Source organism: Ictidomys tridecemlineatus, chromosome 4 (assembly GCF_052094955.1).
Source record: "Ictidomys tridecemlineatus isolate mIctTri1 chromosome 4, mIctTri1.hap1, whole genome shotgun sequence".
NCBI classification, from domain to species: Eukaryota; Metazoa; Chordata; class Mammalia; order Rodentia; family Sciuridae; genus Ictidomys; species Ictidomys tridecemlineatus.
Window position 1 is genome coordinate 82,032,066 of NC_135480.1, and position 15,475 is coordinate 82,047,540.

General features: G+C 37.0%; 1 protein-coding gene across 2 annotated transcripts in view; it reads right to left on the reverse strand.

Annotated features, from left to right (window-relative positions):
- Positions 1–802: 802 nt before the first annotated feature.
- Positions 803–15,475, reverse strand: part of Maml2 (mastermind like transcriptional coactivator 2) — a 326,047-nt gene continuing 311,374 nt past the window's right edge. For both annotated transcript variants that reach the window (XM_078046901.1, XM_005338016.5), the window contains exons 3-5: positions 12,363–12,566; positions 6,614–6,725; positions 803–5,227 (exon numbers count right to left, since the gene is read on the reverse strand). In XM_078046901.1, coding sequence (XP_077903027.1) covers positions 4,212–5,227; positions 6,614–6,725; positions 12,363–12,566 — 1,332 coding nt within the window. In that variant the 3' untranslated portion in view covers positions 803–4,211. The remainder of the gene's footprint in view (positions 5,228–6,613; positions 6,726–12,362; positions 12,567–15,475) is intronic.

The following is a 15,475-nucleotide window of genomic DNA, read 5'->3' on the forward strand; positions in this document are numbered from 1 at the left end:
CTTAAGAAGATGTTACATAGGTATTTACATCTCACAAAATTTCATCCACATATGCCCAATAGAGTTTATTGACTACTTAAGTTATAGTTTTCTCCTCCGCAGTAGGCAAATATTTTCTTTATAAGATTCTGTGATCTTACAGGAAAATGAGCATTTAATGTCACATCTCCTTTGTGATCTTCAGGGCTTGATGTTAGGCAGCAGGCATCTGTATTACTAATTTTCTACTTGTTAGGAGTCCAGTTCTGACCACTTATAAATCTTATTTATGGTTTAAGGAGATGGCAGTTTTGTTAAATAAAGTTCACCAACAAAGTGGAAGCTTTTGAAATATTGAGAGTCTAATGCCTTTTTAAAAATTTTTAAACAGGATGTTGTTGAGTCTTTTCAGTTAACTTTTTAACTTAATTTTTGGGAAAAAAATATTACAAAGTTCTAGAGTTGGAAAGGAATGTAGATAGTTCAGCCCCAAACATCCTTTTTTGGAGTGATTTAAAAAAAAAAAAACATGAGAAAACACTTATGGAAATAAAAAATGGAAATTGTGGATAAAATAATTAAAAATTTGAACTGCCTTTAGCAACCATAGTATAGAAGGAGTTTGAGCTGTTCTCTCTTTTGTACTAACATTTATTCTCCCATCACCTGTCTCAAATTCTTTCCCTGGCTATATTGAGGTTCAGAGATAATTTTGGAATTACACACTTCTTTCTCTTCATGTATGGTGTATAATACTTAATCTTTGTTGGTGTTGGCTTTATGTGTTTACTATCCAATCTTTCAAGTTCTTTGGGACAAGGAGTATATAAAATATCAATTTTATTATTATTCCATTAATAATGCTAGTAAAACAGAGAATTGCATACATATTTTGGCAGAGGGGAAAGGACAATGGAACCCTACCAACATATACAACCGTGGGGCAAGAGAATGCAGAAAGGTTCTTCTTTTCCTAGAGGCCCAGATTTCTCTCAGCCTCCTTGCCTCTCAAGAAGGGCTGAGTAAAGGTGCTCAGGCAGGCTGTGGTTTGGGGGCCCTATGTTCCCTCAGCCCGGTCTGACCAAATGCCACAAAGCAAGTCAGACAAATCCCCACAATGCCTGAGAATTAGGCAGTAATTAATAGGTGCTGTGCAGATAAAATTTTAATACAAACTTTCTAAGTGAATTAAAGAACATTAAAATGACATGACTCAGCATTTAGCTAGTACTAAAAGCTTCCTACAGAATAAATTTGACTGTAAGTATCCATTACTATTAATAGTTCTCAGAACTTTCTGGGATGTAGTAACAATATCATTGGTGAATGGAAAGTATGACTTCATACAAGAAAACCACCTCTGAATTTTTTTAAAAACTATTTTTCACACATGGAATTACATACAATACAAATATTTACTTTACAAGTAGAAATCTTTACAGTTATGGGTTAAGTTACAGTAATGCAGGTAATATTAGTGCATTCACTTAGAGCGGAGTTATTTATCTTCAGGGCTTAACACAAAACCAAGAATGAATTATTTGCTTAAATTGCTTTCTAGTCTTTGTCTTGAAAAAAGGATGAAAAATTACTTCTACTGCTTGTATAATATATCAAAATGATAAACAATGCCAACAATTAAGTAGTCTGGTATTTCTACAAGTGGAAGATTGTATTCCAACAGCTCTTAAGTTGTAAATCCTAAGGTTCTCACTAAATATGTCTATCAAATTGTCATTATCTCAGCTTTCAGGAAAATTGCATCATCTTTGGTAATAGGCTGCCAACAAACAGAAACTATAGATTACACCATTTGTTCCAAAGAATCCTGTATTTTAATGAATAGCTGAATAAATAGACATTAATTATGAAATTCACATTAAGATAGAAGAAAATCCAAACATTCTGATTGCTTTATCTCTTAAATTTGATAGCTACTACAAAACATACTATTTATGTTAGGGTAAAAATAAACTGAATCACAGAGTGTAACTGGGAAGTGCTGGCAGATATATACAGAAACATGGAGGAGCAATGAAATAAAAGCGTTCATATGTACATTATTTTTCCTTTCTTTTTGCATGGAGAAACACTGTTTTATAAAATGAGAAAATACACAGTAGACCACATGCAACAAGGACGAATACAATGTGCACAGTAGAGTAATAAAATAAGACGCAAGAACTATGGGTTTAATAAAGAATTTGAGAGCAGAAAAAAAGGAAAGAATTGAAACCTGGAATGCTTTCTTATTAAGGTTTCAGAATATAAGTTTGTCTAACAAGCCTCTTGATAATTTTCAAAGGTTCCCACTTGACCACCTATGGTTTAAGTGTAGAGCTAAAAATAAACCATATTATTGTACAAAACTTTGTATATTAGCATACAAAAGGTAACAATTTACTTTTTGTATAAAATATAACCTTTTGATAGTATATTTATTTCACATATGTATAAATATAACCCAAAGTATATGTTTTAAGTATTTCTACCAAAATATTCTTTACAAAAGTTTACAAAACAAATCATTTATTTATATTTACAAATTAGCACAGAAAATCTGAGCCAGTGATGTTGGTATTCTATAAAGGAAGGAGGGTGCCTCTAGACGTTTTTAAAGACTGGGAGAGGGCTTTGCAGAACTTTCAAAATGTGTTCTTTCAATGCCATGGTGGTGCACACCGGTAATCCCAGCTACTTGGGAGAATGAGGCAGGAGGATCGCAAGTTCAAGGCCAGCCTGGGCAATATGGCAGGACTCATTTTAAAAAAGTGTCTTTTTTTTTGAACAGATATTTAAAGACTTGGTTTTTAAATGACTTCAATTAAAGTACATTTGATACTTAAATATGAATGTATAACTAAAATGCTGACAATAACCTTTGCTCCTCTGTAATTAATATATTTTGCATCCTTCCCAAATCTGCACATCTTCTCCACTTTTAGCTCATCTGTATATGGGTACTGAGATCAAATTACTCAATAAAAACTTTGTTTGATATAGTACTCAGCCCTGTGGGATAAAACTTATATATGAAGGGCCCATAGCATGTGGCAAGGAATTATCACATCAGGGACAGAAGAATGAATAGGCCACAACTAACATACTACATCTTATTTAGCTATTCACCCCAATTAAAATAATGTTTTCTCTTCCAATTATGCTTTCCTCTAAACTCTATGAAGTAGATTTGTACCCACTCCTACCTGCTACTTCTGTTTCTTTTACCTCTAATTAAAACTCAATACTTTCTTATCTTAGTTTTTATTTCCAACTTCCTTTTCTTACAAACCATTCTCTAGTTATCAAAATTAGTATGGAAGATGGGCTCAATTTCACTCACCTCGGGAACAAACCAGTGAGAATTAATCATAAGAAATAATACCTCAGGCTACTTCTGGCCAAATAAATCTCCTTATGGCAAGGTCCAGTGTCGGTTTTTTTAAAAAATGAAATCTGATACAGACAGGTGTGCACCAGTAATTCAGTATGATTAGGACAAGTCTTATTTGTATCTAAAACTTGGTAGGGAATGGATTCAGATGGTTGTGGAAACCAACATCGAGTTATGCAGCCCTTCATTCTTATTTCATTACTAGATACAACATCCCACTGAAGTATAGAATATGTGGGACAATTGCAAAAATGAGGACCAAATCTAGGGAAGAAATTCTATCATCAGCTGGATGTTTTCTAGATTCTGGCTTTCCCTCACCTAGAACACCATTCAGTTACTCCAAACAAATCTATAACATTTCAATCTATCCTGCAAGCTTTAGGAAAATTAAATGAAAAGACAGTGGAAAATTAAACCACACATATCTATGAGAGTAAATTAAGGAATCTGCTGCTTGTTGCTTGGAACTAGTACCTCCCCGTGACACAGGGTTGAAACAAGCTACAAATTCTATTACTTTTCTTTCAGGGAGAAAAAGAGCTTGGGAGGTCTATTTTACACAATTAATTACACACTAATATCACAGTTCTGTTTGGATAAATTGGAAAATGTGTCCTGGAGTTTGGATGGGGAAAAGAGATCCCAATGTTTTACTTTCAGGTTTCATATTTTAAAAAAGAATTTGGACCAATATGTTCACTACAGCTAGTCTCTGTTTTTAAGCCACAGTATCTTCATGTAATCCATGTGGAAGTCAAAAGTTTGGCCTTTACAGCGTCCTTGTAAAATTCTGCCGTTAGTGCTTCGAGTTTGTGAACTGTCTCCCCTTTCTCCTTCAGGAGTTGTTCCCCAAGATTTCATCAAGATTGATGTCTTTCATCCAGTCATCATTGCCAGGCTCTGTCTTCAATAACGAATCAATGAAATCAGCATCACTGTTGAGGGCAGGACCCATGTTATCAGTCTGTGGGCCGAGGAAGTCAAAAGCTAAGTCACTGCCATGGTCAGTTCCTTGAAAAGCCCTGGAACTTTGGTTGGATGAAGGAAAAGTGTTGGGTGTCAGGGATGGTGGCTGGTTTATACTTGTCCTTGACTGATTCAACCCTGTCCCTGACTGGTTCAAATTAGACAAAATCTGTGTGCTTAGCTGATTGGGTCTGAGATTCAGACCCCTGAGTGGACCCATGGTTTGTCCATTTAATGCTTGGTTCATTTGGTTCATGGGTCTCATTTGCACAGCTGGTGTTAACTGGTTAGGAGGAGCCACTGCCCTCTGGGAGAATTGCTGGCTGCCCACTGCCTGCTGCAGTGACTGGTTTGGAGTGTAGGCGGCAGGCGTTCCTGTAGGGAAGCGGACTCCTGTGGACTTCAGAGCTTCCTGCTGTTTGGTTGTTGCTTCTTGAGAGGCCCAGTTTGGTGCTGTTGTGTTGGATGTGATCATTACATTGGATGTTCTCTGGGTTGGCATGCTTGCCATATTGTGGGTTAAATTTGGTCTCAGTTGTTGTGAATTGCTAACAGATCCAGCTCCAAAAGTGGCCACATTGCTATTGTTATTTGGCCCTAAGGTAGATGACCGTGACATCAGAGGGTTGTTTTGATTGGCTATAAGTTGATTTGGATTTCTCTGTTGGGTCATTTGATTCATTCCTGAAGGGACACTATATGTGCCAGGCTGATTACAAGGCAGATTTCCATACATCCCAATGTTCTGAACTGCTGTGGATAATGATGGCATTCTTGTTCCATGAGCAGTAGACATGAGGCTGGAATTGGGAGTTAAAATTGTGTGTGTCGAAACTGGGTTTGTCAAAGCCTGGTTAGAGTTCAAACTCACTGTCGATGAGCCACCTAAGAAAGAGAAGAGAATTAGATCTACTCATATCGGGGATATTATCTCCTTCTTCATAAGCAATTTGCAAGACCTTACCACCTCTGAAACTGATTTTAGATGCAAGAACAATTTAAGATAAATAATCATTGAACATATTATGTAAAAAGAATAAGACAGCTTTGAGGAGAAACATCACCTTGAGTCACTCCTTAGTTTAGAGTTTACACATTATAGAAAGAGCACTAAAATAGAGTGGCTTTCTCTTATAGATAGCAGGGAAAGGAGGAGATAGTGTAAACTTGTAAAGAAGGCCTAAACTAAGAAGGCCTTAGCCTAAGTAACTACATTTTAAAATAAAACTGCAGTCTCCAGTAGCCAAGCCTATGAAGCCCTCCAATACTGTCCTCGGGCATAGCTTGATAAAATAAGTACTTTCCACAACCCTGATAATACTCAGAGTTAAGTCATTGTCATTTGCCTTCACCCCAATAAAGGCAGAGGCGAGAGATCAGGGTGGAAACCAGCAGACCAGATGTCCTGACCCCAGAATGAAAGACATCACTGAGAGACCTGGTAACAGCTGATAGGGATTGAAAGGACGAGTAGTAAACTCAACATTTAGCATAAATGATGGAGCAAATGAATCAACCAGCTGACACTGATGCCCACATGCCAGAGAGCCTGATGAGGACCTAGACTAACATCCCAACTCTTCTCATCATTTGCCTGGTCCTCTGCATCATCCTTATCACTCTCAAACTCTATAGCCACATCTTGACCTTGGTGAGAACAGCAACTTCTTCTTAGGACCCTCTCCTCAGCCGGCAAGTCTCCATCGCTTCCTGACCTGATCACTATGGTCTGAGTGAGTGTGCATCTGCTGGACTTAAGGTCTAAGACTTGAGACTTTAGATCTGGCACTTGAGCTTAGCATGCAGAGGGAATGTCTGTAATAGGTCTGTCATAATTAAGGATATTTGCAGTGCTTAGAGTTAACTTAGAATTGTTTGCTTTGAATTGATTATGTCTATTGCAGTGCCCAGCATTAAGGATAGTCATTTTCTTGATTAAGAACCTATAGAGGGTCTGGGGCTGTGGCTCAGTGGTAGAGCGCTCACCTAGCATATGTGACAAGCTGGGTTCAATCCTCAGCACCACATAAAAATAAACAAATAAAATAAAGGTATTATGTCCAACTATGACTAAAAAATTTTTTTTAAAAAGTACCTATAGAGTGGAATTGTATTGAGTGATTTGAGTGAATAAAGCATTGAAAAGGGCAGAAGCATGTGCCCTTTTCTCCCTCTCGAGTGCGTAAATTGCACCTTTGTTCATCGCAACAAAACTGAACAGTTTTCTTCTTTTCACAGTTATGATTTTTACTATTTTTAAAAAATACTTACCAGAATACTGAGCAGCTGGTTGCAGATTGCCAACATTTCTTCTTTGGTCTTTGTAATCTGGGGGTGGCCTTGTCAAATGTCGGTTTATCTGATCTTGTGGAGCCATTTTCTCCTTAAAAACACAAAAAGAAAACATATTAATTTGTATCATTACTTTTTCACTTATGAAATCTATGTGCTATTGAAAAAAGTAAGAATACAGGAAAAATTTGATAGTCAAAAGTTATAAAGTATGGCCTTATTTAGTAGTGCTAATTCAGAGACAAATCTTTTCAATTTCAATAAACTTTCTGCATGGAAATGTCATTTTTTCTCCATAACATACAACATGTGTTTTGGGTGTAGTAACTACTCTCATTTCCTTTATTTTGCAATTAGTTTTCAATAATAACTAAAGTTCAGTGAGTTTTGAGACAACATTTCTAGTTTTATGTCGTAGCATGCCTGATATGTTTTTATATCTATGTATGACTCAGGTGCCACAAGTTTGGAAAACCTAAGAGTAGCATTGCCAGATAAAATACTGAACACCATGGAATTCTGTATTTTTATTTGTCAAATCTGGTAACCCAAAAGAGGAAGAAATATTAGGCACTATATGCCCTCTTTTGACCCTTCATAATTAATCTTCCAAGGTAAGTATGATTACTCTCACTAAAAAAAAAAAAGAGAGAGAAAGAAAATGGAAGCTTTGTTAGACTAAGTAACTTGCTCATAGTCACATACTATACAAGAGAGACCAAATCCTGAGTCCCAAACTTGAGATTTTTTCCTACCATATAAAAATACAAGAATTCCTTGATATTCTGGTTATCAGTGCCCCATTCTAATAGCATAGAATTTTGTCAAACTCCCTTCTATTCTTTCTTCTGGAACCAGCCACTTATAGATCTTCAGAATAGGTGAGTTTGGGACATGTTATGGTTTGCATTGAGGTGTCCCCCCAAAGCTCCTTTGTTAATGCACCAATATTGGGTGGTAAAATGGCAATGGGAGCTCTAACCTAATCAATCCATCCTAGTTTGAAAGGACTGACCCAGTGGTAACTGTAGGCAATTGGATTATGGGTGTAGGTGGGTCACTAGGTGAGATGGGTGACTAGGGAGGTGTCCTAGAAGGGTTCACTTTCCCTGTAGCTGCACCCCCTCCATTTCTGGCTGCCTTGAAGTGAGAAGCACTACTTTGCCACACCCTTCTGCAAAAAAGTTCTGCCTCACCTTGGCCCTAGAGCAATGGACTCAGCCGACTATCAACTAAACCTCTGGAGCCTCCTTTAAGTGTTCTCGACAGGTATTTGGTGACAGCTTTGTCAAAGCTGACTAACATAAGAGGTAAAGAGATATAAATATTACTTGACTTTTTTAGATTGTCAGTGCCTTCAGTCAAAGACAACCAGGAATAAACCTATTGGGTTTGTTACCTCATTCCAGCAAGGGAGAACATATATCCTGGAGAACCATAGGGGTGTCTCAGTAGGAGCACATGTTGGAAAGAGCCCACCACACGATTTGGACTTTGGGTGATTTAGGGAGGGTCTAAGTAAGAGGAATTTTTTTTTTTTTAGATTGAAAGCTGTCAGAAAATGACATTGACTGTATGACTGAGTAAAGAAGTATTTATCTATTTAGCAAAGGAGGCAGATGTGTGGCATTTTGTGGGTCACACAATGACCTTGTTTGTGTTTGTTTTTGGACAAAATTATGAAGTATCCTTATTTTGTCTCACTTTATCATGGTATCAGAGTAACTGTCTGAGGTTGATATTTTGTAAGCTTGTTTATGTTCAACAGAGAACAAAATAACTTGGCTCTGAATGTCATTTCAGTTCTGGAACTCAAGGGCTGCTTTTTTTTTTTCTGTCTTAGCATGGATCAGGAAACTTTTGGAATTGCTTCACAGATTTTGTATATACTCCAAAGCAACCTCCATGTTCAAAGATAAAAATAATTGGCATAGGTAGAACAGAACACTACAATTGCAGAAAAGTTAATAAATAGAAAAAAAAACAACCCTTGTAATAGATGAGTCAATTAACTGGAAGCCAAATGTGCTCTGCCTAATTAGAACTCACTTCAACCATGGGCTTCTCAGTTTCCCATCAAATCCCAAACCTTCTGAGTAGAAAACATCTACTATAAAGTGAGGGAAAGGGCCTTAAGACAACAACAAATCATTTCTTGTTTCTAAGAAGGAAACTTGAAAGACAGTATTTTTTGGACATCAAGTAACTCATATAAAACACAAATCTGATGAGCTAAGTGTAAATGAATCAGAAACATATGGATTACATTTTATTTAAGCACGGGTTTACAAATTAAGGGGAAAAGTGGTTGGTGAAACTCTTTTCTGGTTTTGCCCAAAACCTAAATGTTTTTTTTTTTTTTGAAAAAACAGCTTGAGATGTTCTAAGAACCCAAATGTGGCAATGTGCAAGGATCCCTGTTGTAAACTATTGTGTAAACTGACAGTTTTGAATTTTAAGCCAAGCATAGGACTTTCTGAATTTTTCTCCTTTCCAAAAAACATCTTTCTTACAGACTTAGGTGTTTCTACTAAGGATGAGAGGACATATGTGCATACGTGTGTGCATGTGTGTGTGTGAGAGACAGAGAGGGAATTAGGCCCTTGATTTTCCACAGTAGACTAGGTTTCAACCTGGATTTAGTTTTATTTTTGATGTGTTCCCCCAAATCTTTCTTTTACTCCCAGGGCTCAATTGTTGTTGTTCAAAGGGTTAACATACACCTCTCTGAAACTTGAGTTCCTTAAACCACCTTCCCACAAATAAGGTAGACCTAATGGCCTTGTGCACAGATATTACCTAGAATTGCCATGCCTTTGCTTTGGGCAGAAGGGTAATGAAGCCTAGATTCTAATGCTGAATGGAGATAGCTACATTTTACAAGAGAATGACATTCCCATCCTACACAAATGTAAACTCACAGGCCATCCCTGAAGTTACTACCGTGTAATATGAAATTTAGTTTATCAGTTAATTTCTCAGGACAAGCCACTTTCTTTTATCCAAAACCCTAAGATATAAATCATTCATACATGTACATATCTGTCTTGCTTTAGTCTCCTCATCTTTAAAAAGGTGAGATCTGTATAATTATTGGACCTTCCTCATACTCCTATTTTAAGGATAATCCTTTAATTCTGTAAAAACTCAGCATGGTATCTGGCACACAGTAGGTGTACAATACATGTCAGTAATGATGATGTTCATTGCAACAGGAATTGCTCATTTCTTTGTGCTTCATTGGTGGGAGAATAGAGAGTAACAGACTTTCATGAGAAAATGTCTCAATTTAGGTGTCTATCTGGTCTTGCCAACTGACTGCAAAGGACTACAAAGCATATGCTAATGTAAAGTGGTATCAAAGACTGTTTCTTCCTGGATATGCTAAAAAGCATAGGCACCCTCAATGGTGTTCAAACAAAGGGAAAGTGAATGGTTTATAAAAATCACAAAAAGTGCAGCCTCATTCTCATGCATCTCCCACAGCTTATGCCACTGCCCTTTGCACCTGTCCCAGTGTGACTCAACAGGGGCTTGGTGAGAGGCCAGGGCCAGACTAGATCCTCATGGAATGTGTATGCCACACTTTCTTGTCTTTGAGTCAGAGATGAAAATCCAGAAATCCAACCACTGCATGTCATCAGATTAGTAGTATTGATGGGAATAATAAAAATAGATAATAATAATAATAAAAATACCTATGTTGCAATGAACTCAATTTTAGATGGAATATTTTCTTTTCTCTCCTGCTTTTTGTTTCTAAGCTCTTTAGTTTATAAGGATAAAAGAAAAGGAGGAAGGGAAGAAAACAGATGGGAAGACCGAAGTTTTCAAAACTAGAATTTGTAGGAAAAAACCAATGGAATCACTTTGTGATCCAGGCAGTGGCTCTCCTATATCTTATACATCAGGGTAGGACTCAAGGTCATCTGTAACTTTATTTCTTACTACTCCTTATTCATCATCAAATAAATTTATTTCTCATTATTTCTTCTGATATGTTCTGGACTTCCAACTTATTCCATTTATCATTTTTAAAAAACTTATGTGATCGTAATATTATTATTTATACTTTTCTTTATACATTACATCTTTCATAATGAAGTTTTAAACTAACAACAAATATATAACCAGGCTCTACCTTTTCTTCCTTGCTCCACCCTCCGCGTGGCATGGGAGATCCTACCTACTCTCTCTGGCAGAATGCTATAGTCATTTCTAAGTCAAAGTCAAAATTTATCTTCTCTGGGAGATTATCTTAAATTTTCCTAGGCTGAATTTAATCTTTATCTCCATTACATTTTCTCTTACTATGTCTATACCTTAGCTATAAAGCAAATCTGAATATAGTACTTCTTGTTTAAAGTCCGTAAAATCCTCTCCATTATTTTTCAGACAATGTAAATTCTGGCTTATCAAGCTCTGTCCTCTGGCTTTCTTGCCCATCACTTCCCTACCTTGTGCACATTCTATACAATGTATTATGCATTGTCCTTTATTGTCTCTGGATCTTTGAATATGCTGTTTCTTTGGGCTGGCACAACTCCCTAGTCTTCCTCCCTTCTCCCACTGTACCTTCAGACCTTCAGTAGATATAACTTCCTCTCAGAAACCATTTCTAGTAGTTTTTACAGCATAGGATTTGATCCCTGGATTCCAATGGCCTATTTATTTGACATCCCAGTGGGCTATACACTTTTCTGGGAGCAGAAAGGGTCTTTCTTCTTTATTGTTGTTTTTTCACTTAAATAAATATTTACTGAATAATTATGGTATTTACAACACTCTGCATTTCTGATTCTTACTACAAAGCTCCTTGAATATAAAGTTATTTGATGCAATTTTTTCTCTTTTCTTTTTTTGCTGTGCTGGGGATTGAATTCATGGCCTCACATACTCTAAGTAAGTACTCTACTGCTGAGTTATATCTCCATCCCTTATTATTTTTTCTCTTTTCTTTCTATCTTAATTCTTTTATTCTGGAGATGTATAACTTTGTCCCTTTTTTATTTCATTTGGTCAAATAGTTTGAAGGTAAAGAATGAAAACTGTTATAGATGGGGCTGTGTTTTTGACAGGGAGGAAGGGATCAGATCAGATATTTTATATTTACATCTGAGGATACAGAGGGATAAACAGATAAATATTGAAGTTGGATTTATGCTAAGGTAGTGTTTGAGAAACACGACTTTGCCTTTCTTAAAAGGTCATATAAATGGGGCAAAAATAGGAAATATACTTTTAATTTTCTTAAAAGTTATCTTCCATTCTGAGATTCTGTGTTTTAAAAGCTAGATCTTAGTTTTGAAACTTCATGTTGAATTTTTAAAATGCTTTTAAAACTCATTTATCTCTAAAATCAGTTTGGATATGAGTTCATTAAAATTCTATTCACTATTTCTGCCCCTTGGGGCTGGGGAACAACAGTGGTTTCTTTTGCTTGATTCAAATGCCCATGTTAGTCATTCTAGGCATTCCTGTGCCAGGCAGGGCAAGTGAGCCAAGGTGCTGTGCATTCCAAGTGTCCAGCAGCTGGAAAGTCAAGTTGTTTTTTTTTTTTCCTGCAGTGTTTTAAACATATATAGTTAGCCTCCTTTGCAGCCAGGACACCCTGTCACTGTTACAGAAGTCGGCACAGAGAAAAGGGCAACAAATAGAAATGGAAAAGAATGACCTCCTTCTCTTGAACCAACAAGTATGTGTGTTAGAAGTTAGCAAAAAATTTTACCGCATCAACCAGCATCTGCTGCTGGAGAAGAAGCTGCTGTTTCTGCTCCATGATCTGCCTCTGTAGAGTCTGTTTCTTTCCCATCAATTGCTGATTCAACAGTGACTGCTGGGAGTTCATGTAACCACTTCCAGTGTTTGGATTTGAGCAGGGGTTGGGACTTGGACTTGGGCCTGTGTTCTGGCCTACCACAGAATGTTGATCCTAAAGAAGAGAAAGGAGGGGGAAGCTACCGTGAATTAAAAGAAGAAAAATGTAGCACAAAGATCACAAGCTTAGATTCCAAACATTTTTCATCCTGTTAAAGATTGACCATGCTTAATGGGTTGGAGATCAGAGAATTTCTTTTGAAATGTAGACATAACTGCATATCACAACAACCAAAGCAGGTAGGTTAATGACATCAGGACCCTGGATCAGCTCCCATGTGACTCTGATGGGGCAGCCTCCACATTCCAGAAAGTGTTTGTAGAACCTCAAAGAAAAAAAAAGTACTATAAAACATATGGCAAGCCTTTCAATTTCTCAGGAACAAACACCATAGAGTAAAAAGTATGTCCTTTTCCCTAGAGTTAGCATGTATTATTGCTGACCCAGAGATCAAAATGATGTTCCAAGTTGCGTATTTAACAATTTAATGACCATTTTGGACAGACGGCATTCTTCCTTGCCCAGCTTTCTATGACACGAGGGCAGGAAGGCCTATGAACTTCTGTTTTTCAAACACTTTGAAACCTGGAAAGATTTCACTTCTAAGACACTTGTTAATTTCACTCCCTCATCAATAACTCAGGAATCTCAGAGCATTATCCAGTAGAACACCTAACCTACCAAAGATAAGAAAATATTGATTAAAAACTCACATTGCATATCAAATAAGATGAATATTGGTGAATTGCCATTCTAATTTGAAGAATTTTCCAGTGCGTAGGCACTGACAGCTCAGGACCCCACAGGGCAGAAAGCCAAACTCCATCAAGTATTCTCATGAATTCCCAATGATGAGTTTAGGATTGAGCTACTGGGTAAAAAAAAAACTAGAAAACATAGTTCTGACCTTTGAGAATTTATCACCTAAGTAAGGGATAATACACTTATGTATATAAAGATGAGAAATTATGGAAGCACACTTTAGATTATATAAACACAAAGATCCCCAGACTTTGATGTAACCATTTGAGAATCAGGTTATAATGCAGATGCTCTGGCTTGCCTGCACCAACCAATCTGTTCTTTCCTCAGGGCTGAGTACCCTTACGTTCAAGAGTGGAAGGGAATGTGTTGGGAAGAAAAATCAAATAGCAGGAACAGGGTGGGGAGATCCTCCTCACCAGTTTGTTCAAAATAATCAAAGCCATCTCTGGAGGACATCTTCTGAGGCTCTGAAGGAGTCAGCCTCTAATACATTTATATCCCCATAACCAGTAAGTTCTTTTAGTGTTAAATCCACCACGGCCCTTGGAAAAGATTTTGTGTGTCTACAGACCACTAGGAATATGGACATGAAGACAGCACTTGAGAATCACTAACAGAATGGTAGTAGAGGAAGATCTTTGAATTGAATGTCTTGGAGGGCAAGTAGAAGGGGAAATACATGGAGGATTGAGGGTAGAGTCTTTGAGTCCATGCAGACCAAGGAGAGGGAAGCAGAGCCTGTGATTGGGAGAAAGAGGCAAGTCAGAGAAGTGTAAAGATTGGTGGTAGAAGAAATCAAGCTGAGAAGGAATATATATGAGGCAGGGGTTGGCCCTCCACACTCTATTTCAACCAGAATAGAAATCTGCTCTTTTCAGTGACATCATTTGGAGTTTTACACAAGACTTTGAAAAGAGTATTTCATGTTTTTTTAAAAAAAGTGGCTGACAAACATAGGTAGGGAAATTTAAAGGATTTTTCAGACTTCTTTAACAGCCATACAGTGGACAAAAGCATGAGCTCTGGAGACTGGGCCTCCTTGGTTGTGGCATTTATTAGTTGTGTGGTCTGGAAGAAGTTAATTCACCTCTGTAAGCTTGCATTTCCTTAACTGTAAAATAAGAACAGTAATGGTACTAACTCCTTGGGGTTCCTGGAAGAATTAGGGTTGATAATCCAATGCCTAGCACACAGAAAGTACTCAGTAATGATAATTGTTCATAACTGTTAATGTTACTCAACACAAAGGAGCTATAATCTGTTTTTGTTTGATTTTTCCTTGTGAAGCAAAGGACACGGGTCTTGCAGACTGCTGAAAGCTGTTCTGTGTCAGCTTTATTAGAAATGGAGAGCTCTCCGTTCAGTTGCAGGTTATGATTATGAGCCACTGATGGAGTCAGGGAATTACCTTCCTTCTCCTACATGGAGATGTTAAAAAATGGGCTGTCTTTGGGGGTGAGCTTCTTTTACCTATGTTATAGGACTGCTCAGGACTCCAACACTATGTTCTTTGTTATATTGGCCTCTTTTTAAACATCTAATTATTTTTTCATACAGCAACCAATATACATTTACCAAGTACTGTGAAATGAAGGTAATTACATTAATGACATAAAATAAAACAGGTAAAATTTAGAAGAGTGTCAGGAACATAAAACTTAATAATACATGATCTTAAATAAATTCTCCTTATCAATTATCAATAATTTGCTTATTTACATGTTTTTGTATTTTTTTTATATTAAAGAATGCTTTAGAGACCATTGTCCTTGTGAAAGAGCTTATACTTATACTATAAGGTATATTTGAACTGCAGATGTGATCTCATGAGTCCCCAGATGTTTTAAACACAGGTTGGCCCTTCTGCTCTCTAGTTGGCCATAGTCTCCTCTACTTCATATTTATTATAGCCAGCTGTCTCCTTCATTTGTATTATGTCTCCAGTCTATGTAAGTAATTAGAGTTAAGATCCATAGCTTACAAATTATGTAGCAAGATAAGATATGCCACACACCATACATATATATTCACCCAAAGTTATGATAGTAAGAAGTGATGCCTAATAATTTTCACTGGGTAGTATGAAACCTACTAGTACCTTCAGATTAAGACCCAGATCACCTAATACCTAGTCTAGTTTCTCATGCACCCATCAATGAATTTGACAAATTTGCTGAATGTCAATTACGAGCTAGGAA